Source organism: Ambystoma mexicanum, chromosome 10, assembly GCF_040938575.1.
Source record: "Ambystoma mexicanum isolate Mex_15411 chromosome 10, UKY_AmexF1_1, whole genome shotgun sequence".
Classification (NCBI taxonomy): domain Eukaryota; kingdom Metazoa; phylum Chordata; class Amphibia; order Caudata; family Ambystomatidae; genus Ambystoma; species Ambystoma mexicanum.
This window is the reverse complement of record NC_090932.1, coordinates 1678266425-1678292833: the sequence shown is the minus strand read 5'-3', so window position 1 is coordinate 1678292833 and position 26409 is coordinate 1678266425. Positions and strand designations below refer to the sequence as shown.

The following is a 26409-nucleotide window of genomic DNA, read 5'->3' as shown; positions in this document are numbered from 1 at the left end:
TCCTTTCTTCCGGCTAATCTTCTCCATGAAGTAGGTTCTGACCTCTACCCTCTGGATTGCCAGTCACCTTTCCTGACTTTTGCTCTTTAGGTTTTTCTTTTAGGATTTTTCCTGGCCTGACATTTGGTGTTCTCCAGCACCCCTTTCCAGTCTAGTTTTCTCTCTACCCTTCCGTTACCCAGTCTTCTGAGGTTGTGTCTCCTAGTTTTTATGGAGCCTCTGGAGGTCTCAGGGTCCTTCCCGCTGGTTTCTCTCCTGCTGTCCTTTCTCTTGGGTGTGCCCTGGACAGTTTCCTTGATTACCTGGTGTCTTGTCCAGCTTCCTACCATCTTCTCGGGCTACAGCACTTTCTATACACTTGTGTAGTTCATTGGGGATGTTGGCTTTCCCGCCCCACGGTCACTGTTGTCCTTCGCTCATGATGGCAAAGATGGTCCAGCCTAGTGGAAACTGAGCTGCTGCACTTAAATGAGCTCTCCTGGGCAGGCTTAAACTGTCAAAGGGAAACTTCTCAGGCATACATGTCCAATGGACCATGCAACGATGGGGGGTGTTTTGCTTCTCCAGTCTTGCATGGACCATTAGGCATATGGGTGCGCATCTGAAAGAGCGAGTGAATGTTTGTGCGCATCTTTCCTACTGCCTTCAACTGTGCTATATGCAGCCTGCTCTGGATCTCCTGATGCCTCCATCATGCCTGAAGTGATCGCTGTGCATCCGGCCCTGTGATTGAGTAAGCCCACAGCACCTGTTGTGCATTCTAAAAGACTGTGCGATACTTCTACAATCAGCATGTAAATTGTGCTTCCTATTTACTGCGGATGGGCTTTATCTGCAGCATGCCAGTATTTGACTTCCTACCCACTACCTGGGTTTTGTTGCAGCATTGAGCACTTCTGCACATTTCTTAATGTTTTTTGTGCCTTTGAAAAATGGCTGCATGCTTTGTTTCTGTTCGGGTGGCCTGGCCAGCTCTCATGCCCTCCTCCCATTGGTTGCCATTGGTCTGAAAGGCCAAACCCTGCAACCAGGAGGCGGGAACCGGAACCAACCCACCAAGGCCCACAACGAAGGCCCTCCTGCTCCCTGTCCGCTATCTGGACATGTGGTGTTACTTTTGTAAATATGCCTTTACTTTGCTACCTTTTGCTTTATGTATATCTATGTGACCATCCCCTGCATCCAACGATCCTCCCTGTGCCTGCTTGTATGCCACCCTGCAACATGGGGTAGGGTCCGCCCTGGTGCCCACCTGATTGACTTTGCTGCATCTTGCGCAGTAACCGCCCTGCAACATGGGGTAGGTTCTTCCCTGGTGCCCACCTGATTGACTTTGCTGCATCTTGCGCAGTAGCCGCCATGGGGTAGGGACCGCCCTGGTGCCCACCTGATTGACATTGCTGCATCTTGCACAGTAGCCGCCATGGGGTAGGGACCGCCCTGGTGCCCACCTGATTGACATTGCTGCATCTTGCACAGTAGCCGCCATGGGGTAGGTTCTTCCCTGGTGCCCACCTGATTGACTTTGCTGCATCTTGCGCAGTAGCCGCCATGGGGTAGGTGCCGCCCTGGTGCCCACCTGATTGACTTTGCTGCATCTTGCGCAGTAGCCGCCATGGGGTAGGTGCCGCCCTGGTGCCCACCTGATTGACATTGCTGCATCTTGCGCAGTAGCCGCCATGGGGTAGGTTCTTCCCTGGTGCCCACCTGATTGACTTTGCTGCCTACAAAAGGCGAGTCTTTTACCTAGCCTGTTTAATCGGCACCTGTTATGTCCCTTGCACGCACGCCTGATATAGCTCCTAGGAACTGCAGGCGAGTTAGTTTTTTTTACTATGTACTCACTGCACCAATTATGTCCATATATGTATTTTGATGTAGCTCCCCGCAACAAGAGGCAAGCTCTTCCAAGAACATATATTCTGCACTTTCCAGGTGTTATGTATGCCTAGTGTGGTAACTATTGTCATTTTTTTGTTTGCCAGCACTTACTGTAACCAAATTTTTACGTTAAAGCGCCAAGATGCCTCTGGGCTTTGTGCGCTATATAAATAAATAAATAATAAATGTGGCTACAATTGTTTATTTTTGGGGGCCAAGGTACAGATTTTGGCAGGCATGGGGGTGGATAGGGAAGACGTGGTAACAGCATTCCTTTACTGGGCATTTATCATAGAAACTCAGTAAAAATGATAAACTGGCATTTTGGTGCAGCCAGTCTTAAATATTTCTTACCATGGCATAACATTTATTTTTTACTGGGCATCAAGGGTAAAGCAAACATAAGAGTTATTACGTTTCTAGACTGGCTTACATTGTGCAGCCAGTTTGGACATTTATTGTGCATAGCATTTTTAAATTCAAATGCAACAGGAGTATGTTCTTACGCTGGGATATTACATATATTGGCAGAGCCAGCATGGACATGTTTTCTTATAGTATTACTGGCATTATGTGCAAAGCACACATGAGTATGTTCTTATATAGGCATACTGGCGTATATTGGTGCAGCCAGTAACAAAATGTAAGGCACAGCCAGTGGAGGAAATGTTTTTATACTGGCACATATAGTGGGCAAAGGCATCATGAAAATGTCGGCAATGCTCCTATTCACTGTTGCTGACTTGCATCCATGGAATTTTTGGATTGAAGTTACCCTACAAAACCAATTTCTTTTTGCCCAAATTTTCACCCATTGGTCAAAAATGTCCTTGCCCCCCCCCACTGTTAAGATTTAACTGTTCGGTTAAGAATTAAATGCCTGTGCTACACTGACGTGTTTTCCTGGACCAAAACCTGAAGAAAGTGAGAATTGCCCCAGAAACCTCTGTCGCCCGTTCTAAAACACAGGAAAACAGAGGTATCGGGGAACCCCCTACCCCCAGGGTAAAAAACCCTGGGACTGGTGTAACTGTCTTCAATATTTGCAGGATGAAGGACTTCTAATTTCCCCCATGTCAATCAGGCTTGTTAAGTCAGGTAAGCGGAGAAGCCGGAGCAGACTAGTCCAGGCGTGCTGCATCACTATAAATATCAGGATTAAGCAAGGATAGTAGGCAGAGTGACATGAATGGGGAACCGTAGATGAGGCACGAACGAACGAACTTGCGAGCGTCCGGAAACATAAGAGTAGGGACACATCGGGACCCGCGTCGGAGCTGCTTTTGTTGTCCTCTGGGCTGATTCTCTTCTTCCTGGATGACGTCATCACGCCACGTCGGGACAGAGCAATGCGGAAGGGAGAAACAGCTAAGCTACTATCGGTACACAACAGGACTCGTGAACGTGGCGGATGGAAATATGCAGTAAATATGTTTCTACTTCGCCACACCGACCAGCGTCCTTGTCTGGATGTAACACGCGCACACAATCCCTGATGTAGTTGGATTTGGCTCCTTCACTACGCTCAGTTGCTTTGGCATATTTGTAGGAAATATTTGCGCGCCTCCAATTAAAGAATTCTCCAGCAATTACTGTATCTTTCACGATTACGCTTATAGTTCCTCAAGGAACTTCCTTCTCTTTTTCTAGGGTGTTCTCTTCTGGTTACTCTCTCTTGTCTCTACTGTTCTGGCTTCAATCCTCCTTCCTTCCCTTTGTGTTTCCTTTTCACCATGACACCCCTGTTCCAGCCATATCCGACCTACATTTGAAAACCAGAAACCCTGAGATGTATGCCCCGACCCACATCCACACAAGACTCCGCCCATTTGCACACAGCTCCGCCCACCTGTAAAAAAAGGTCAACTTGGTTGTTGTAGCTGTTATTAGAAACATGTTTTCAGTTTGCACTTTACAGTGGAATGCAATAAATGTGAATGTCCAAGGACATCCAATAGCCAAACAGATTGTATTGTAGCTCTAAGTTTATGCTTCTTGGCAACCTATCCGTCAATTAACAATTAAAAACATGCAGCAACAATGGTTGCAATTTCCATGCTTGTTCAACTATGAAGACGCGCACATTATGCCTTCTCACCGTGAATCTCCACAGTATCTGCGGATTGCACCTTCCCGAGCAATGGCTCTGTAAAGTCCACATCAGAACAGCACTTGCCACTCAACATGTTCACCTTGCATTTAATAATGTTTGCATGAGTTCTATCGGCAGCAAGAGAGGCACGCAATTGGGTCTTGTTTTTCATAACCATGCTGAAAATCCTCTGAGTCTGCGTTGCTATGTGGTAGAATAAGAACGGCCATGGCAACTTTGCTGAGGGGTGGGAACTGAATTTTGCCAGTCCCAGGGCTTTACAATTTTGAAATCCAGTCCCAAAACCGGTCTAATCTATCACTTTGTAATTGCTCATCTGGAAGTCACATGAGCCGGTATTCTCTGAATTCTGTCCCTCGCCGGTCTACTGCACTGGCCTTCAAAAGTGCCTCACCATGTCTTCCAGGCAGTCTCCAGCACAGTCTCTGCCTCTGAATGGGATTGAGAAAGACCGCGCTCTTTATTATTTGGTCCTCCCATGGAAGCTTTTTCCTAATGAAGGTCACACACTGAACATAACGCAGCCTTTGCATTTGCATAAAACCTTTCCCGTGTACTCATCCACATACTGCCTAATGAATTGCTTGGTTTCAAACCCAATGACATGTCCAGCTGATTGTCTTCGCATTCATAGTCCACATTCAACAGACTTCCACTTTCTGCTATTATGGGCAGTTTAACAAACCTAGAAAGTAGATCTCTCAGCAAACTCTCCATTGCAGGGTATAATCTGTGCAACACTGGATGTTCAGATTGTAAGAGAGTGTTCATATTTTCGAGAAGGGGACAGTATGAGGCCACACAAGTTAAATAAAGTTCAGTTTTTGGAAACTGCATCAAAAACCCTGAGATTCCAGGGTCTTCCTCTGAAACCCTGAGAAATGGTTAAAAACCCTGAGTCTCAGGGAAAAACCCTGAGGTTAGACGGGTATGGTTCCAGCCTACCTGGTAGACACATTGTGTTCCCCCCCTTTATTTTTTTATTCTCTTCCATTCACGTCCCTCCCCCACACCCTTCTTCTATGCCCCTCTGATTCACTTCCAACTCTGTTCCCAGCAGGCTCCATGACTCAAGGCCTTGCTGTTTTACTCGCTCGACAACTCCCTCTTTCCAGTTCTCACAAGTCCAGTCCGCTTCGTCCTCATTGCTTCCCCTTCCCACACTCCTCACCCCCTTCTTACAGTCCTTTTGTAGATGGTTTTCGGCCAACTTACCCCAAACTGTCTTAACTTTGCACTTGCCACCTTCTTTCTCCAGCATGGGGTCTGGCATGGATTCACATGCTCATGAATATTCCCCGTCGTCAGGCTGGGAATCCTCGGTAAAGAAAAAACCAGTATCAGTTTCGTTTCTGATCTGTCTTTCGTAGTAATAACCAATCACTGGTCTCTGCGTCATACTGACCACAGCCAATGACTGCCCTCTACCTAAGCACCGCCTCTGGCAGCCATCTTCAGATTTTTACCGCACGTTCATGTGTTGGGATCCTCGTGCTATTGCTCTCGAGCGTTAGTGCTATTTTTTCGCGTTTTTTCACAAAAACTCGATTTCTTTCGGTCAAAAGAGCCTCAAGCTCCACCGATCCTACATCCGATCAACGGGGACCCGTGTCGGATTCGTCTGCGCCCCTCAAGGGTGAAGATTTCGTCGAGCTACACTTCGGAGGACTCCAGAAGCTTCTCAGGCCCGGTCTCGGAGATGGCCCAGGAGAAGGGAAGCTCGACGCCCGGAAAGCTGTTCAGGGTCTGCCCTGGATGCCAGCTGCAGAACGTCTTTAAGGAGGACGAACACTCTTTCTGCCTTTACTGCCTTCATGAGGACAAGACGCACGTGGAGAAGGACTGTGCGTTTTGCGGCAACATGTCGGAACGGACCATGAAGGACCGCCATCAACGTCTCGCCAACTGGCTGGAGGGTAAGAGCCCGTCTGGCGAGAAGAAGAAGAAACCCGAGCGGTCTTCTAAGACCTTTGAGGGCGCCCCGGCGACGGGGGCCCAACATAAGGCTAAGCACCGCGAGTCCGCTGGCACCGGGAGCGCCGAACGGTCGGGCTCTACGGGCGCCAGGCAGGGCGCACCCTCCCCGGCACCATCAACCACGAGCCAACGCTCTGGGTCGGGTAAGAGGAAGGCCGAGCACCCGGCGAAGCTCCTGGAGAGGCCCCGGTCGAGCTCTAAGGCAGAGGAGGAGCGTGGCAGTGCCCCCTCCCTCAAGGATAAGGCGGTGAGCGCACCTAAGGTGGTGAAGGCCTTGATCCATCCGACCAAGCCCTCTATCGAAACGGTCGCGGCGGCCCTGGCTCAGCCTGTGGAGGCTGCGCCAGTGGTGGCGACCTCGGGGGCCCAGAATCTCCCTGCCTCCTCGGAGGGAGTCTTCTTTTGTGCCCATCGATAGGACCCCCGTGAAACCCCCCGTGGGGAAGAAGGGGGGGCAGGGCGTCGTCGTAGATTCGGCCTCAACCTCAGAAGAGGAGCTGATCGAGGTCTTAAGCCACGGCCTAGGCGTGGAAGAAGGCCAGCCCGTCGGAATGGACCCCGACGCAGGTGACGACGACGACGACATCGTCGAGGATACCGACGGGGCCCCTGCTCGCCCGTCGGATTCCCCTCTGCCAGCGCCGCAAGACAACTCGGCGGCCATTTTGTTGGCCATACAGTCCTTATGCTCCGAGATAAGGACGAGACTACCGTTACCGACGGAAGAACCTTTCCCGTCGGGGGATCCAGAACCGGGACCTTCTGGTGTTCCCCCTACCAAGAAGAGAAGGATCCATCCACCACCTCCTTTTCAACCGTCGCGCCCCGTCCAGCCCTCTCCCCCGTCCACCCGAGGGGATGATACGGGGACTGACACGGCAGCGACGGGTACGGACGACGAGGCATACGACGAGGATATTCCGTCGTCGCCTCCCGCCAGGGCTTCTCCGCCCGACGAGATCGGATCTTTCCACTCCATGATCTCCAGGGCTTCCGAGCTTTTCCAACTCTGCCCTGAGGAGAAGAAAAAGGAAGGCTTCCTTTATCAGCGGCGCGAGGCCAAGAGGAAGACGGTCCTCGCAGTGCCTCTGTTGGACGACATTTGGGATGAGGGCCTTTCCCTCCTCAAAAACCCTTCCACGACGCCAGCTAGAAGAGACCGGTACGAGAAGAAGTACCGGGTCCCGGACACGGCCCCCCTGTGCCTCCGGGCACAGCCTACCCCGGATTCCGTCGTCTCCGCGGCAGCCAGGAAGAAAGCGGGGGGGTGCGGCCTCCACATCGACGATTAAAGCGGCCAACGCCTTGGCTATCGTGGCTCGCTACGACAGGGAGCTCTGGTACAAGATAGCTCCCCTGCTGGATTTTCTGCCGGACGACAAGAGGGCGGAGGCCCTGGAGATCCTGCAGGAAGGTGAGGTGGCCTCAGACCACGCCATCACCGTGGCGACGGACATCGCCGACACTGGGTTCCGCCAGCTGGGCAACGGCGTTTGCCTTCGACGTCGTGGATGACTCAAAGCTACGGATTTCCGGCAGGACGTCCAGACCAGAGTCCTGGACATGCCCTTCGACGGGTACAACCTGTTTGGGAAGACAGTGGACGATTCCCTTCAGGCCATCAAGGCGGATACTGAGACGGCCCGGGCCCTCGGAGTTCTGCAGCAACGTCGGACGCCCTTTCGGAGCAGCGGAGGCAAGGGCGCCTCCAGAGGTTCCGGCGGCGGTTTCGCTTCCTACCGTCAAGCGGCCCGCTCGTCGTCGCAAGAGGCCTACAGAGGACGAGGCAAGTCTAGCGGACCCCGCCGTCGTCGCCCAGGAGGTCAAGGCGGCAAGGCCGCGTCCAAGCAGGATTGAACCGGCTGTGGGGTCGGGCCCCCACCGGAGCACCCCGGTGGGAGGCCGGCTGGCGGGCTTCGTCAGCGTGTGGGAGTCCATCTCCACCGACCGTTGGGTTCTGGACGCCCTGGCCCGGGGCCACGCGCTCGAGTTTCAAAGAAGGTGCCCGCGTGTCCCCCCCGTGGCCAGGAAAGAACTTCACGTCCCTCAACTTCTCCTGGAGGTAAAGGCGATGCTCAGAAAGGGCGCCATCGAAATCGTCCCAAAGAGGCTTCGGGGCTCCGGAGTTTACTCGAGATACTTCCTCGTGAAGAAGAAGATGGGAGGATGGCGCCCCATCCTAGACCTCCGACGTCTGAACAAGTTCATCAAGGCGCAGAAGTTCCGGATGGTCACCTAGGGGATCCACGTCTACCCCTACCTGGACGACTGGCTCATCCGCGCCAAGACGAGGGAACTCGCCGTGGTTCACACGGCAAGGACCGTCCAACTCCTCACGGACCTGGGATTCTTCGTGAACTACGCCAAATCCCACCTGGTGCCCGCGCAAGTCGCACTGTTTCTCGGAGCGAGGCTCGACACAGTGTCCCTTCTGGCCTCCCCGTCGGAGGAGAGGACCAGGACCATCTTGGGCAAGGTGCAACGGATGTTGGTGGCCGACGCGGCCAAAGTGAGGTCCATCAAGTCCCTCCTCGGGATGATGTCTTCCTGCATCTACCTCATTCCCATGTGCAGGCTCCGGATGCGCCCGTTGCAAGAATTCCTGGATGCGCGCTGGATCCAGACGACGGGCAGCTTCGAGGAAAGGATCAAGCTCGACGAGAACTTCCGACGAGCGATACGGTGGTGGGGCACCCGCGCGCATCTGACGGCGGGCATGGACTTCCAGACCCCAGCCCACCAGGAGACTGTGACTACGGATGCCTCCCTGGAAGGGTGGGGAGCGCACACCGAAAATCTGCACGCAAAGGGACTCTGGCTCCCGACGGAGAAGTCCCTGCATATCAACGTCCTGGAGCTCCGTGCAGTGTTTTGGGCCCTCAGGTCTTTCCTTCCGTCCCTCAAGGGCAAGGTGGTGAGGATCTTCACCGACAACACCACCACCATGTTTTACATCAGGAAACAGGGCGGAACCAGGTCCCCAGCGCTGTCCAAGGAGGTGCAGGACCTGTGGCATTGGGCCGTCGCCCAAAGGATTTTTCTGGTGCCGTTTCATCTGGCAGGGATAAAAAACACCATCGCCGACTCACTCAGCAGGGAGCTGCGCTCGTGCCACGAGTGGGAACTACGGCAGGATCTGGTGGATCGTCTCTTCCGACGGTGGGGCACACCCCAGATCGACTTGTTCGCGACGGCGACGAACACCAAGTGCCGGAGGTTCGCCAGCAGGTTTCCCCAGGCGAGGAGCATGGGCGATGCTTTCTCGTTCCCCTGGGAGGGCCTGTTCCTCTACGCGTTCCCTCCCTTGCCTCTGCTAATCCGGCTAGTCAACCTGCTCAAGAAGTCACGGTGCAGGATGATCCTCGTCGCACCCTCGTGGCCGAGGCAGATATGGTTCCCGGACCTTCTGGACTTGTCAGCGTCCCCGCCTATCAAACTGCCGGCGGACGCGGATCTACTCTCCAGGGAAGGAGGCGCCATCCTCCACCACGACCCGAAGTCGCTGAACTTGCAGGCCTGGCTCCTGCAGCGCTAGAGTTTGGAGGATACGACATACCGGCCGACTGCAGAGAGATTCTTGCAAAGGCCAGGGCGTCCTCGACTCTTAAATGCTACGGACACAAATGGAAGAGGTTTTCTGTCTGGTGCCACGCACAGAAGATTAACCCTCTACGGATTACGGCTCCCCAAGTACTGCCGTACCTGCTGACGCTGGCCAAAGCTGGCCTGGCACACGCGTCCATCAAGATTCATCTTGCTGCGATCTCCAGATACACCAGAACCACGGGACGGACGTCCTTGTGGTCTCATCGCCTGGTGAAAGAGTTCATGAAGGGACTGTTCAGATCGTTCCCGCCGGTGAAGGCTCCGGCCCCGGCGTGGGAGCTCAACGTGGTGCTGACCAAGCTCATGGGACCTCCGTTCGAGCCTCTGCACTCGGCTCCGTTGAAGTTTCTATCGTGGAAAACTGCTTTTCTTGTGGCCCTCACCTCCGCACGACGAGTGGGAGAGATCCAGGCCCTTTCCTGCAAGGCCCCGTACTTGACTTTCCACGACACGAGGGTAGTGCTCAGGACGCACCCCTCCTTCATGCCCAAGGTACCGTCGGACTTCCATCTCAACGAACCCTTGGTGTTGCCTGTATTCTTCCCGTCGCCTTCGTCGCCGGCTGAGAGGACTTTGCACTCGCTGGATGTAGCTAGAGCGCTGAAGTTCTACGTGGACCGCACGAAGTGTTTTCGGAAGACGTCACAACTCTTTGTGAACTTTGGACCTGTCAATCAGGGGAAGGCTCTCTCGAAGGCTTCCATTTCCAGATGGCTCTCCGGCTGTATCATGTACTGTCATCGGTTGGCAAACCGACCGCTGCCCGGCCGTCCGAGAGCCCATTCCACCAGAGCGATCGCAGCTACCACGGCGTTCCTTTCTGGTGTGCCCCTGCTGGACATATGCAGGGCTGCTACGTGGAGGTCGACGCACACCTTCACGAGATTCTACTGCGTCGACCGGGATTCCAGGGAGGAGTCCAGGGTCGGCCAAGCAGTGCTGCGCAACCTGTTCGCCTGAGGTGAGCCTGGTGAGGAGGTAAGATGCTTAATGTTGAGTTTGATGCTATGCTTAATGTTGAGCCTTTGCCACCTCCCGTGGTTGTGCATGTGTGTACTGCTATGTATTCTTTATTCATGAGCATGTGAATCCATGCCAGACCCCATGCTGGAGAAGGAACAAGTTACTTACCTGTAACTGTTGTTCTCCAGCATGGGTCTGGCATGGATTCACATGCGAACCCTCCCGCCTACCCCTCTGCGGCTCTTCACTTGGTCATACTGCCACTTCACGTGCTTCCAAATCTGAAGATGGCTGCCAGAGGCGGTGCTTAGGTAGAGGGCAGTCATTGGCTGTGGTCAGTATGACGCAGAGACCAGTGATTGGTTATTACTACGAAAGACAGATCAGAAACGAAACTGATACTGGTTTTTTCTTTACCGAGGATTCCCAGCCTGACGACGGGGAATATTCATGAGCATGTGAATCCATGCCAGACCCATGCTGGAGAACAACAGTTACAGGTAAGTAACTTGTTCCTTATAATCCACCAACTCCCTCCACGATACCACAAGAGAAAACTTGAAAAGCACAATCCGCCATTTTGAGGCCAAGTGATCTTTTGTGAGAAATAGCTGGATTTCTTACCGGCACAGATTTCATGCCCCCCCCTTTCTCTGGCCAGCGGGCCACCATTCACCTATCCATCTGCTCTTCCCCCATGCCAACAGTGAACCCATGAGCCAGTCATCCACAGTGTTCACGGCTGGACCTCCCTACCCCCTTCGCATGCTAGTGCTGGTCGTCTATGGGTGCAAATGGTCTCACGGCTTTTGAGCCCTCATCCCCCTTCTGTGTTTTATGTAGTATGTTCCTTTGTGGAGCATCACAAGCCCCCTGAATTTCTCCTCTGGTCGGGACACAGTGTTTATGATGTTGTCACCACTACAGTGGCAGCTTCTGGAGTACACATGAAGTACAGGACTTCCCAATCATGGCGGCAACAGGAATCTCTTCATTTGCTGCATGAAGAGGGGCTGAAAACCTGTCCTCTTTTTGTGATAGTTGTTTGAGCATCCTGGTGTGTCAACAACTGTGGCCCTTCCATTATTTTCAGAATTCCACGAATTCCCCCTCTGTAGTGTTTGGCAGGCCAAGGAACACCGGAATGGGACAGCTCAACCATGTTTGTGTTGTGAGCAGACAGTGCATATTTTCCATATTAACATTTCGGAAAGTCCTGATTCTGTTACGGACACAAAGGCTGCTTCACCACCTTAAGTTCTTGGAGAACAACATCAAAGAGAAAATCTATATGAAACATTCCAATTAACTCCTCTTTCCAGGAAAACCAGGGAAATGAGTAGTCTTAAGTGAAAAACATAATGATCTCGCTCAGTCAACACACTCTCCTTTTGAGGTCAAGGCCTGATGGTGGTTGTGGTCGAATGAGGTTGAATTTTAACCACCAACTTTTAGTCCATCGTAGTGTCCATGGTATCTGGTCTCCAACGGAAGAGCTTCTCCAGCTGACGGCAAATGGATCTGTAGCGCTTGGCCCCCAGATGTCAATCACGTTTTGGAAGAGCCATCTGGTTATTTTCCAATCGTTGGCCTCTTAGGAACCTTGAGTTTCAGTTTGCCACTGGATGTTAGACCCGGCCGTTTCACTCCAGACAATCGTGCCAAACGTCCGTGGCTCATTCAGTTAGGAACTGGGATCTCAAGCCTTGGGTTACTTATATGGCTCACATCTGCGATATTGTCCATCCTGAGCAGCACATCGCATTTCACCGTCTGCGGAGTTCAGGCTTTTATTGCCGAAAAGCCTGCTAATAGTTCCTGATCCTCTGATACTGGAGCTCCTCTTAGGCCCATCTGCTACCAGTTATCGTGGTGGCCATGCACCAGGCTCCCCAGCTGGTGCTGATGGTGTTTGATTCCATCACCACATCTGGAGAACTCCCAAAGATCGCTCTCCTGTTCCAGGCCTCCATGTGACCCACCCAGCAACATATCTCTGTTCTGGTCACATTGGAGCTTGGTACCGATTGGTTGAACCACAGTCCACTGTGTAGGTGCTAGACTTCGCAGCATTTGCAGGGCCCGACAAGGAAGGGTACCAGGGATTATCACTTGATTAAAGGAGGCCACCAATCTTACTATTCTGGCTAGGTACCTGAGGGATGCTTTGGCTTGATTGCATCAATCCTACAGATTGTCTGCTTCTTGTGCAATGGCAGGCTGAGTGATGCTGCTACTGTATCACCTAAAATCCCCAAGAACTTCCTTCAGTGGGCGATGTTCTAGCTCCAATGTAGACTGTGCAGGAGAGTCACCTGTGTCTGTACTTGCACAGAAAGTAGGGCGTTGTCTCATAACCCGAATATCCTGCTCAGATAAATGCTTCTTATTCCCCGTTTGTGGAGGTTGAATACTGGCTTCAGGAACTTGGCACAGCACATTGGGAACACGCAGGTCTGATCCGCCCACACAAACTTTAGAAAGCGTCTGTACAGGGGAATTGTAAGGACCTTGTGCAGATGCAGCGCGATACTGCACGTGATATTCTGGTTGGATTGTTACAGAATGGACTAGGCTAGTACATGGGTTAGGGAAATGCTTACGGGCTCTTGGGATTGAGCTGAAACTAATGAGGGGCTTGTGCACGGGTTAAACAAAGGTGAAGTGAAGTTTCCGTAGGAGTAGCCTACCTTCAGAGTTTCCACAAGTAAGATAAAGTTCTTTACCATATTCTAGTGAGGTCCTGTCATTTCTCCAGACACCTTATCCTATAAAACAATCACGACAGGATTGCCAATGGAAGGATCCAACCCCTAATATTAGTACGTCTTTGGGGTCCCAGATATCCTAGCTAATGAAGCAAAGCCGCAAGCTATTCTTCAGAAGCCCATCCCTAGTTTATCACAGCATCTCTGTTCTCCTGAGAAGACCCTTCTGGTGTTGACTCCGTCTGGCATCCATCCCAGGCCTCTGCTTTCACCTTGGATTCCAAGTCCTCTCCCAGGGCTTCAGACTTCTTGCTCCAGGCTCTTTGTAGCCTGATGTGGCTTCACAACTGGTTCTGTGCTCAGACCTCGCCCTTTTCAGGATTTTCAACGGGCCCCTCCTGGGCCTAGATTTGTGAAAAGCTTCTCAACCGGTCCTTCAACCGTGTCACATTTCTCAGCCAGCCCCTCCTGGATCTTAACTGTGATCACGTGCGCAAGTCTCTCTTGGACCTTGGCTTTCTCAGCATTCACAAGTTTTCCCTCTGGGACCTTGGCACTTCCAGAAAGATTGTACTGAACTTCTTTGGTTGATGTTCAGAGGACAGTGGAGTTTTCTGGTTCAGGCACTTTGAGTTGATGGGCTGGGATTGCTAGTCAAAATCACATGTTTTCACTTACGATTACTCCTTTTACTTGTTGCTCATGGGAAGGGTAGTTCATTGAGATGGTTCATCTACATATTTTTATTTGGTGCTGTTCTCTAAGAATTAACGTTGGAGAAGCAGCATATGAGCTTCTGGGCTTCCATAGATTTGCAGGTCCTTTTATTATAGGAGTATTTGGGACCTTGTTAGGGAGAATTCTCATCTATGGCTAATTTCCCTCACCTAGTGAGTCCCCCAGCAGCTTTGCTGGACTTCTGGAGTTTATTTTTTTCACTTGGTAAGAGTGTGAGCTTTTCCCCCACTCTTACCCATGTTTTGCCATGTGTCTTTTACCTGTTTTTGTGATTATGGGGTCTGGAGTACACCACTTCAGTAGTCCAACTCTCTTGTGTGTTACACAGCACCTTCAGTGCAGTGACACAGGGTTGTCTTTGAGACTTCCCATCGACTCCATTTCTGGGGCTGACTACAGTCCCCCAGAAAAGGGTAAAGTTGCCATTAACTTTACTTAGTCATTTTAACCACAGATCCAGTACACCCCATCTTCCATGGAGTACTGGAAAGGGTTTCTTTGTATCCATTTGTATCTGTACCTCCCTGAGCTTTGTTTTGCTCTTTTAACATTTAGACTTGGCTGGTGGCAGTGGTATCTACCCTAAATTTTCTACCGCGATTATACTATATAAACGTGGTATTGTTTCAGGCTATTATATTAGCCTCGAACTTAAACCCGCTTGACCAAATACATTTTCCTTTGGGTCCGGTCGGGTTTATTTGCCATTTCTTCTTGTTAAAGTCCTTCTTGTGTTTTACTTTGCGCGGCAAACCAGGTTTGCCTTCTTTGTTAACCGTCTTTTGGCGGGCTTCTGCCAAGAAGCCCTCGTCTAGGCGCCTGGGTGTCTAGGTGGGCTGAATGTGAGGGAGGGGTGTAGTCACCCCTGCACAGGGTATCCTCGGAAATCCAAGTCACAACTTTACCATGATTGGCTGAGGTGGTTGTCCGGGCTGGACAACCCCCCGCTGCGTGATTGACGGCCAGTCTGTGTGAATGGGGAATTTTTGCATAAAAGGCATGTCTCTTGGCCTAGAAGTCAGAGTCGCCACTGGAACTACAAGGAACCGAAGAGAAGTGGAGAAGAAGATGGCTGCTGCAACTACCCCGTCCCGGTGGAGCCCTGCTGCAGTCCTGAGCTATCTACCCTTCGACGACCAGAGAAGATCCAGTCCGGAGTCTTCTTCCCTTGAGCTTGGTGGGGATAACCAGCTCATCTTCCAAAGCCAGAGGATCCTCTTCTTGGTCGAAATCGCTGCACACTGCAGTAGTGGACTGGATAGCCATCTGAAGAGCCTCTCCTGTTTTTATGGAGTGCACCTTTTTATTCATCGTCGCTGCTGCCGGCTTCATCCCTGTGTGGTGCAGACCCCTCCAGACGTCATCCTTCGTACCGAAGCTCCAGGAACCGAGGGTCCGCAGGAAACTAACAGGAACAACTGCCAGGGCACCAGCTTCTCCATTGAATAAGGTACTATGTTCTGCTTGAGGAATTGGGGTGAATCCCTTTTCTTCATCTCCAAGGCTTGCCCTTGTCTTCCCTCCTTCTTATAACTTTTGCTTCCTCTGTTGACAATATCGAAGTACTCCTGGCAACGTTGAATCTCGAACTGCCCGACTGTGTGATCCTCGTCAACAGGAACCCGGTTCCACTTGACACTGGCTCCGGCCTATTGACTCTTGAATTTCCGTCAAATAGTGTTCTCTGATTCTGTCTGCCTTGACAAAAGTATTGCCTATGATTTTTGCCCCCAACTGTCATGATGCCTACCCCCGGGCATCCGGATCGAGTCCATCAGCCCCGGGAGCAGGCATCCAGATACTCATTAAAACCCCAACAGCCCCGGCTGGGGGCTGTTTGGATTCAGTCCTGGCGCCATAGGCGCTAGGCTCATAGACTTTACTTAACTTATGCAGACCATGCTGCAAATGAGTCCAAGCCAACGTGAGGCTTGGATGGGACTATTTTATTACAGGGACTATTTTTCACTCGGGTGTGGTTCTGGGGAACTTCTTACCTGGGACTACTTTGCAGGCTATTTAAACCACGCCCGAACAGCAGCCCATGCTTCGCGTTATTCTGCATCCAGCAGCGTGACGCTCACCGTGTCTGCAAGTCAGCATCCAGTCTTCTGCCACGCCCGCCTCGAATCCGGAGATCCTAGACAAAAGGAAAAGAAAGGAGAAGAGGTTAGATCACGGACATTATTTGATTCCTTACCTGATTCCGGACCCAGCACATCTCCAAGCCTGGAAAGGACATTATTTCAGCACGCATCGATTCGCCAGCAGCAGCGCCGCGTTATACTCACCAGTCCACCGCATCTTTCGACTCGGCGCTGCCTCTATCATTTTCTTCGTCGAAATCCAGCACCTGGGGGGAAAACAAAAGGAATAACAAGGTGAGCTGAGAAAACCGACAAAGACAATCTCTTTGCCACCATAGGCTTACCTGCTTTACCACCGGAGGTATTATCCTTTAATTCGCTGCATCTTTCTATGCCGCACCTATAAAGGGAGAGAAAACAGCAAGTTAAACTCATGCAACTTTTACCAGACAGTGTTTGGTAATACAGACTCTTACCTGAACGCCATCAGTTGCCTCCAGGCAATATTCTTTTGGACCCAGCTGCAACCTAACGAGGGAATGGAACAAGAGTGAACATCGGACATATTGAACTCTTTGAACTTTATAGACACTGGAGTCAATATTCCTCCGGAACTCCTCCAGTACCTTCAACCCAGTGAAGTAACTGGTATCTACGCGCCCCTGCCTGCCATGCAGGATGCAGAGCTCATCATTTAAAAATATAAGGTGAGGTTACCAAAAGGGGATATCGGAGGTGATTAGTGGGGAGAACGAGAACTCTTGGGGGGCCATCACTAAAGTCCACGGGTGGCTAAATCCCTTTCTCCACTTGCAGGAGAATACGTCTACGAGTCCAGCAGACAAGATTAGGTGGGCCAGTCCAGACTGTCATCTCTTCACTACGCATCACGTTGGTGGAGACCGCAGCTGTCTGGGTCCGATCGACGCCCCTGTGGGAACCAGGTGAGCGTAACACCAACTCTCGCTGGTTAACCCAGGTGCTAAGTGTGTTTTTGCCGCGGTAACAATTCTTGCCTCGGATACGTGTTTCTTTAGTAGAACTGTCATTACTGTCAAAAAGTGATCGCAAGTGTATTCCCGGTAGCGTCTCTCGTTTCGCAACACCGGTCCGTTAAAACACAGGATACTTACCTTGAGTTAGAGTGTACCAAAGTGAATTGGTTGGTTGTAGTATATTTTACGTGTGTTTTTAAATTAATAGAAGTGTTGTGTTTATAACAGATGGTTTAAAAATAAATGTACTTATATTTTTCTACCTGAAACCTGGAGTCAGTGTTTGCTTGAGTCACAGTAATTGTGGTCCCTTTGTGTAATCTCTGCTACTACTCATATACTCTTGAGATAAGCCTGGCTGCTCCGCTACTGCTACCACTTTAATATAGTATTACAGGCTTGTACCAAAGGTAAAACTTGTATTGCCACCTGTAGTCTTAATTGTGTGTAGTGGTCCCAAAGGGCACTGCACAGAATTCTGCCTAACAGACCTCCATGCCACGTTGCCAACTGATGGATATGTTCTAAATGATGGCAAATGGGTATTGGGTCTATTGCTCAACCAACAACTGCTCTAATGTATTTTCTTTTCTAGGGGATGTCCCCAGTGGTTAAGAGTTAGCGTTGGTACGTTGTTCACGCTTTGTGTTCTCTGTTGCGACATTTGGTGAGAGTGCTTTAGGTATGTGAGAAACCTGAAGGTGTCTCCCTGACTAGTCCCCCAGGATCTGTCATCCAGGTGGCCAGGACACGGCCATCGCTATTGGATCCAGTTCCTCAGGGTGGACCAGTGAATGAGGATCACCTGGATGCGGGGGGGTCCTCAAGGAGTGAAAGCGGGACACTGGTGAGATGCGGTATCCCCCTTCTTCTAACACCTTTACTGCAGCCTACCAGGTAGGATACTCAAACACTCCACACCCCGTCCCCCTTTTCCGACACAAACACTTTCGCACACCACGAAAGACGATGGACTAACAGCAGAGCCGTTTACCCGACATCTCCCAAAACAAGAGTCAGACAAAGTCGGGCAATTGACCAGAATCACACACACCTGAAGGCCCTTTCCCTTCCCACAGGGATAAAAGATGGAGCACACGGCGAGCAAGGCAGACGGCACGACGAGACCGCTATATCCAAACACAGCAGTTCAAGAGGAGGAGAAAGGAGTTGAGAATCGAAAGGGTAACAAGGAGAGAAGATACCTTGCCCTTTTCGACCCAGACCCGCAAAGCTTCCGTGGAAGGAATCTTAAGACCGCGAACAATAGCCAAAGTGTGTTGCAGCAGATGTCAACGGTACATGGAGCATGCCTACACTGATAAGCAGGACAGAGAAAGATGCCTGCTACTGTGGTAGCGTCCTTGACTCCAGATACGAGGAAAGCCAAGCGGTTCATCACAGCTGGTGAGTCGAGGGGAGAACCGATAAAGAAACCGAACTGTGTTGAATAAAAGTCGCAAAGTGGCAAATTAAGAAAAGTTCAAAGAACTGTTAACGTTCAGGGAAAACCAGCTGCAGAGATGTACGGCACCATGTGGGTGCTCGCTTGAGAGACTCTGGTTGAGAATCTACTCAATCCAGAAGGTACTAGGAGAGCCACAAGGAAAAAGTCAAAGTGGTCATACAGGGGTCTAGAAAAAACCCCTTTACAGTCGAAAGTCTTTGACCTGCACGTAATTGGAAAGCTAAAGGAGATGAATCCTGCATGATGAATTCAAGAGAAAAAGAACTGTATAATTGGCTAGAGTGAACCCCACGGAGGGATGCTGATAGAAGGGGGCGAAGCCTGAAGCCCCAATGAACAGTGTGTTGACAAGAGTGAACCCGGCAGAGGGGCATCCACAGTGAACTGTTTAAAAAGACATTAAGACTTGTGAGTGTCACAGGTGAGATTGTTTTGAAAAGCCGTAGTGAACCCGGCGGAGGGAGGCTGATATTTGAAAGGGGTCTGAGTCCGGAATAGGGGGACCCAGGGGTGAAAAGTCATCACCCACCGTACAAGCGGAAAGGAACATTTTGTTTATTATTTTGAATGCACAAGGTCCTTGGAGGCAAGAGACGTTTTGCAGAAAAGAGACGTAACCACCGAAGGCCCTGAGAGCGGAACTGTTGTCTCGTGCTGGGAAAGCTTGATTGTGTGCTATGCTCTGGAGTCCCACTTTGTCCCGTGCTCAAAACATGGGGAAGGGAAACCCCCGGCTACCACATCCGGACTTATCATTTGTATTTGTATTTGTATTTTCTTTATTTGTATAGCGCGCCGGGCCCAGAGGCATCTGTGCGCTTTGTTTTCAGGTTACAGGCATGTGACACAGTTTGATAATAATTACAAGATATACAGTGAGGTAAAAGACAGGCATGAGATACAGTTTGTAGTACATGGGTATAATACAATATAATAATAATTACAAGATGTACGGTGTGGTAGATGAAGCGCATGAGAGATATGCATAGATGATTCTACAAGAAAGTTCAGAGTATATACAGGATCAGGTTGTCATAGGTGTAGTGGCAAACGCAGGCGCCGACTAAGCAGTCGGAAGATTGACAGTCTTCTGCTAACCACAATTTGGTTTTGAATTTAAAGAAGTGGAATGAGGGTTCAGATCTCAATAGGTTGGGCAAAATGTTCCAGAGTTTGGAAGCTATTGTGGGGAAGCTAGACCCACCCGCTTTCTGTAGTTTGAATCTAGGCAAAACAAGGCAATTTGTTTGAGCCAATCTGAGTGGTCGGTGTGAAGTGTGGGGTGTGAAGCGGCCGGCCAGGTAGATGGGCGCCTGGTTGTTTAGGCATTTATGTGTGAGGGCCAGCGCTTTCGAGGAGATTCTTTGAGATACTGAAAGCCAGTGTAAATTACGTCTGGTATCTGAAATGTGTTGACCCCTGGGGAAGTTTAGAGCCGCCCTGATGGGGTTCTTCTGTGTGATCTGTAGTTTGTTTAGATTATGTGGATTTGTCCCTAAGTAGAGTGCGTTACAATAGTCGGTCTTGGACATGATTAGAGTTCTCCCTAGGATGATAACAATTTGCTGTAGTGAGGAAGGGGCGGCAGGCAGTGATGAGTTTACCTATGTAGGCAGAAGCGGAGCTAAGCGCATTAGTTTGCCTCACGAGTGATAGGGTGGAGTCGAGGTAAATGCCGAGCGTTTTAATGTGTCATTTGAGACCTTGATGGTATTGCCGTCGATCGTGAAGGTTTTGAAAGCGGGGTTGAGTTTCTTAAGTCGATAGTGAGATCCCAGGATGAGGAGCTCGGTCTTATCATCGTTAAGGCACAACTCGTGTTGAGCCATCCACACCTGAATGACCAAGTACACCTTATTCAGAGCGTTGGTGTCAGCCAGATAGTCTCCTGTAATGGGGCTAAGTATTTGGGTGTCATCCGCATAATTGGTGTAGGTGACACCCAGATAGTCCAGAATATCAAAGAATGGTTTAGTAAACACATTATATAGTGTAGGCGATACACACGATCCTTGGGGGACGCCACATAGAACTGGTGATGGTTCAGCAGATGCTGTGGGGGAGAAGACCCTCATGGATCTGTTAAGGAAAGACTTGATCCACAGGGTGGCAGAATCTGAGAAGTGGGCAGCTGATTTGAGGTGCTGGAAGAGGATTTGGTGATTCACCAGGTCAAAGGCCGCAGATAAATCCAATAGTGGTAAGAGTGCTAGTTTCCCTTGATCTTTCAAGTCTTCAATTTGTGTTTTTAAATCAATGAGGGCGGTTTCAGTACCGTGTTTGGGGCGGAAGCCAGATTGTTGGTTCCTGGATCTGTGGGTAGGCGGCCCGGTCAATGGTACTGTTGTGATGGGTCTGTAATTGGTCGGTATGCTTGGGTCGAGGGAGGTTTTTTTTAAGGAGTGGGATGACCCGCGCGTCCTTGAGATTGTCTGGTACAATACATGTTTGGAATGATGAGTTAATGAAGGCTAATTCGTGAATAGCCTCCTTGATAATGGGGGCTGGGCAAGAGTCGCCTTGACAGTTGGAGGGTTTAAGTTTGTTAATGATATTTTCAACCTCTGTGATTGTTGACTGAGAGAAGGAGAAATGAGTGAATAAGGGGGGAGTGGATGTGGTGGTGTGGGTGGGCAGTTTGGGCAAGAAGTCAGGTTGGAGGCAACTTTGTTTCATGTTGGTTTTGGTTTGGAGTGTGTTGATTTTACTTAGGAGCGCCTTTTGAATGTTGGAGCACCAGGTGCTGTCCGTCAGGGGGAGTGACTGAGGAAAGGGTGAACCTGATTTGTGTACCCTTCTTTCTTGTGAAGCTTATCCCACACTCTTTTTGTATTTAGTTGTAAGGATTGGCAATAGTTTTATTTTAGCATAGGCCCTTTTATTTGACAAGATGCCACTAGGACTGCCATATTATTATTATTTGATGATCGTAGCTTGCTCCCATCTTAGATTTGGGTTTAGATTAGGCTTTTTTCCAACCCACCTATACAGTTTAATAAACACTCTTGAACTGTGATCACTTGTCTGTCTTTACTGTTGCCACCATGAGTTCCTTACAGTAGCCACAGTTGATCTTCTGCTAAGGCAGTCGTGCGCAGTCTACGGCTCACCTTATGTTTTTGACTACAACTCCCATCAGCCCTAGCCAGCAGAGTTACCTGTGAGGAACCATGGCCATGGGAGTCGTAGTCCAGAATATCTGGCGAGAAGGAGATTAAAAGAGCAGGGCTCTGCGAACACATTTGTCTAGACCTGAAAACATTTAAATACAATTACATCACGCAGAGTTTCAAAGTTTTTAAATGTGTTTTTAAGTCTGTACGTACAATATTGCATCATGCAAAAATAAGAAAAGTGTATTTTGTTTTTTATGTTTGGTGGTAACCTGTCCCGCGGCTCGGTTTTCAGAGCGTCTCGATCATGATGGAACACTTGCCGCTCCCGATTCGATGGATCCTCAGCGGGGCTTTCGTGACGTTCAACGAGGAGCCGTTCATGAACCGGACTGTGCGGGACATTATGTGGGGCTACGATGACCCGCTTCTGGATTTCTTGAACACCATTGTCCCCGGATTGATCCCCTTCAAGGGCAAGTTTGGGCTCTTCGCTGACGTGAGTTGATCATTTTGCTTATTGCATGTTCTCCAGGCTGCACAGGGTGGATTTCTCTGGTCTGTTTTGTTGTCCATTGACCAAGCAGTGCACCATGTAAATTCCTTCAGGAAGCCCAGCAGAGGAGTAGGCGTCTGGGGCGGGCTAGTTTGGGTGCAGGAGAGCCGACGGGGCTGGGTAGGAGGGCACCCAGTGAAAGTCCATGCTGGGGGTTTTCCCAAGAGGGTCCCCTTCCCCATAGTTCTCTATGAAGGGAAACTGGAGCCCCGTTTCTCTGCCTGGAGCCAGCGAGGTGCCTGCTGGGAGCAGAGCCAGGCGTCTACAGTTAAGAGGAGTGAGGAGTCCCTGGGCAGAACTTGCATCAATGTTGGAACTATGCCTGGCCTGAGCAGTACCTGCAGGCGCCAGGTGCGTTTGATGGGCAGGGAAGAGTGCACCTGATCGCTGGTTGGGATAAGTTTCTCTGGGCAAGCAGGGCTCTACTGGGTAAAATGCGGGCAGGGTTTCCTGAGCAAATGCTTTCGGAGCGCGATGGTTCAGCCGGCGAGACCCACCGTCCTCCCAGCATGGTCTACCTTTGCTGATGCTGTAGGCATTGTTCCTTGCCAGATAGTACTAGTGCCTGGCCTGGCTTCACGCAGAAAGGAATTCTCCTTGAAAGACCAGCAGTGCAAGGGTGGTCCTTGCAATGGGATTGCTGGTGAAATCTTCTGTGGGCAATGACCCGGCTTTACAGAGCTGGAAACACTGATCTATTTTCAGATCCATAAAACGTGATGCCCCTTGCCTTACCCTCTTCAGTGGGCTGTGTTATCCCTTCTCAGCAAAGTGAAATGGTGTGTGAATCTGGGCAGATCTCCAGGCTGCCCCCCGCCGCCTGCTCCAAGTGCCAGGGATAGGCAGGGGGGCAGGCGGGGGTCCAGAGCGTCTGTCGGGGTGCCTTCACCTTGAGAAAGCATGAGGGACCGGAGCTCTGCAGCTCATCCTAGCAAGCCCCACTCATGGCCGGTGTATAGACTTGCTGAGCTACAGGATCCAATTACCACCAAGTCATTCCTGTCGCTGAATGAACGGGATGGCGGCTATTCCTGGTTCCGCGCAGCCAGCTCCGTCCATCCCGTTTCTCTCTTTGGATTCTGGCACCCTGTCACATGTTTATAAATCGGGAACCTACATCTGCCTGTAGCCGTGTGCAAAACTGCACTGGATTAGCTATCCTATTTGTATATCATAGAATGGGTTATTTATAACGCACTTAATACCCCAAACTAGGGATCGAACCTGTGTTGCTCGTCTTGCTTCCAAAGCGAGCTCATTGCCCCCGAGCTATTTCCCGGCCAGTGTTTGTGCATGGCATGAAACGCGTGCAGGACTCTGCGGCCTGCCCCTTCCATACCAATCCCATGTCTCTAACTGCGCCTGTGGCACTTCTCTGGTAAGATGCTGTTCTTGCGGTGCACGTCTGAGAAACCCTAGCTGTCTGCATGTCCGCACACCGCATGTATGTATGATGGAATCGGGGCAGAGTGGAAAGCAGGTTGCCTGTGCGTGGAATAGTCCTGTAGTAAGTTTGACCCCAGCTCGCTACTTTATAAATAGAGAATACTTGAAGCTGTTAACACTTAGCCAGAGATGTCAGCGTCCAAAGCATGTGAATTGAAAGCGTGTTGAATTTCACTGCCTTTGTGTTGGCTGCGATGGGTAATTGTTGTCTTGTGCATGTGGTCACACTTAACATGTGTACGCTGTGCGGGTGTGGGAGCAGAATGACTCCATTTGTGTGGATATCTTATTTTTTTTTTCCCCCAGTGGCTGTGTTGCAAAGGCTGATGGGAGGTCTGGTACTTCTTGCTCTCCACATGCTGGACTACAACGCCCGTCAATCCTTGGCTGTGTAGTCCATGCTGAGGGATCATGGGAGACCCGATGTTGTGTGTTGGTCTAGTGGTCAACTTTACGTGAGCGTCATGACTGTGTCATGACGCTCTTCTAATAAAAGCGGCTCGGCTGGCACGTGAAGGGCAGTGCAGCGGAGCCCCAGGAAGCGGCAACTCGTGTCTTTGTGTTCTGTGTGATTGCCACGTGACCGTGGCCTGGTTTGCAGCGCGGCCCGAGTGCCCTCTGAGCCGCGGCTGCTGGAAACTGGGTGTGATTCCCCGCCCTGTACAGACTTCGCCCGGTGACCCGGGCGCTGTGGGTGTTCCCCTACCTTCGAGGTGCTGGTTGCCCCCAGCGCATCTGCCGTGTCAGGTGATCCCGACGGCATCTGTGGCCCGCCCCGGGGACCGGAGGCGGGTCACCACACCCACAAGACGCTTTGCAGGCAGCAAGATTGCAGACCAGTCTGCCCTGGAAGCTTCTAGAAGCTGATTTTAGCCCTAGAAACCTACATCCCTGCATGCTCCAGATTGTGGACTCAACACGGGCATGAGGCATAACGTGGTTTTTAATTTCACATCCAGGCAGTGGTGGAAATGAAAATACATTTGGTGGGGGAACCCACAACACAAGGGCCGGGGTGGGGGAGGAGTTGGGGTAGGGGCGGTGCCCGAGGGGCGTGGTCTGGAGGGGGCGGGGCTCTTAGTGGACCTCCAGCAATGAGAAAAAAAAACAGCGCCCGAGACGGCAGCATTGCCTTTTTGGCTTACTGCACAAAAACCCAGACACATTTAAAAGTGGAAAAGGTTGCTTTAATGTGACAAGCCAAAGCTTACAAGTAAACGTTTACCTGGCTCCATGGCCTTACAGACTAAAGAAATATTTTAAACAACCAATTAAATAATTAAACATTTTCATTTTCCCCCAACAATTAAATAATGAAATAAAGCTACTTCCTCCCTAACTATCCCTTGGACCCTACCGTCTCCTTACCCCTTTTCCAGGCGTCCCGCTTTCTCCCCGGGGCTATGCCCCTCCAGGCTCAATACATGTTCCCCCGGGGTGGCCCGCTTGTGCAAACAGCACCACCCCATCCTTTCCCGTGCCATTCCCCCATTGTTCTTCCCTCCCCCCACATCTAAAGGGGCCATGCCCCCAGCACCAGAAAAACCCTCCACCGAGGTGTTCTTTCTGCCCCCCCACCAGTTTTCTTTACCTCCAACTCCTTAACCAATCTCCCCGCCAAGAGCCCAAGTCCGCCATATAATGATTATTCCCATAAAGCCACAGTGTACACCATCCTCTCTAAAGATCATGAATCCCTCATAGACTATTTCCTTATGGTCCAAAACCTGTACCGCCACCGATGCACAAACCTCTACCATCTCTCTGTTTATCCCCTTCCTAGCCCGCTCCATCGCTCCCTCACTTCTCGCTCCCCTCCAAACTCTCCGCGGCAACCACTTAGTCCCCACTACAGATGCTTGAGGCCACACTTCTCGGAACCATAACAAAATCCCTTTTTATTTTCCTAAGAAGAGCCACACCTGTATCCCTTACCATATAATTTTCCCCACCATCAATAATCCCCCCATCTGGAGGCCTATAGCTTTCCCTCAACCCAGCCAACATAGGAAGCAACTGATCCCAGTGCAGCCCCCAAACCCGGACCCTCTTACCACAACATCTTTCTAGCTGCACCCCAGTTGCCTGCCAAAAACCCTTTTCTCAGCTTCCTTCCCTGCCCACTTAACAATAGCACATCCCACAAACCAGATTTTTGACATCTGACCCGACCTCCGAGCAGCATCTGAAAAAGAAATTACAAAATCACTTACAAATCAACAACATCCTAATAAATGCAACACTCCTGCTACCTACTGAAAAAATTTTTAAGACATCCCCTTTGCCCCGGTCCCCGACATACCCTTTGTATCTCCCTTACTTCCAGCGTCCCAACCTTTTCACCTACTCCTCTGAATAGCCCAGCCTGCTAACTTCAGATGCTGCACCCCTCCTAAATGAATGAGTTCCAACCTCCAAACCTTTCCCACACCCCTAGTAACACCTCCTCAGTACCCTATCCTTCCTGACCCTCTCCGTATCCCTCTCCGGAAACACCCCAGTCCTCTCCTACCTGTCCCCCTATATTTCGCACCTTTCACCTAACCTTTAAACCATACCTCTTAGACCCCCTTTCCCCTCTAATCTATTACCCTCCTGCTCACCCTGGCCCCCCACCACCTTATTAATATGGCCCTGCATTGCCCCCCCCCTGCACCGGGGGCCCATGTGCACACCCGTCCATGCAGGCCCTTTTCTTTATTACTCCTCTTCGCCACTGCACCAGGGCCCTAATCTGCACCCCTGTCCATGCAGTCCA

General features: G+C 50.7%; 1 protein-coding gene across 2 annotated transcripts in view; it reads left to right on the top strand.

The window, feature by feature from the left end:
- SCARB1 (scavenger receptor class B member 1) overlaps positions 1 to 26409 on the top strand; it is a 790530-nt gene that overhangs the window by 331407 nt on the left and 432714 nt on the right. For both annotated transcript variants that reach the window (XM_069620116.1, XM_069620115.1), the window contains exon 4: positions 21945 to 22148. In XM_069620116.1, the coding sequence (XP_069476217.1) occupies positions 21945 to 22148 (204 nt within the window). The remainder of the gene's footprint in view (positions 1 to 21944; positions 22149 to 26409) is intronic.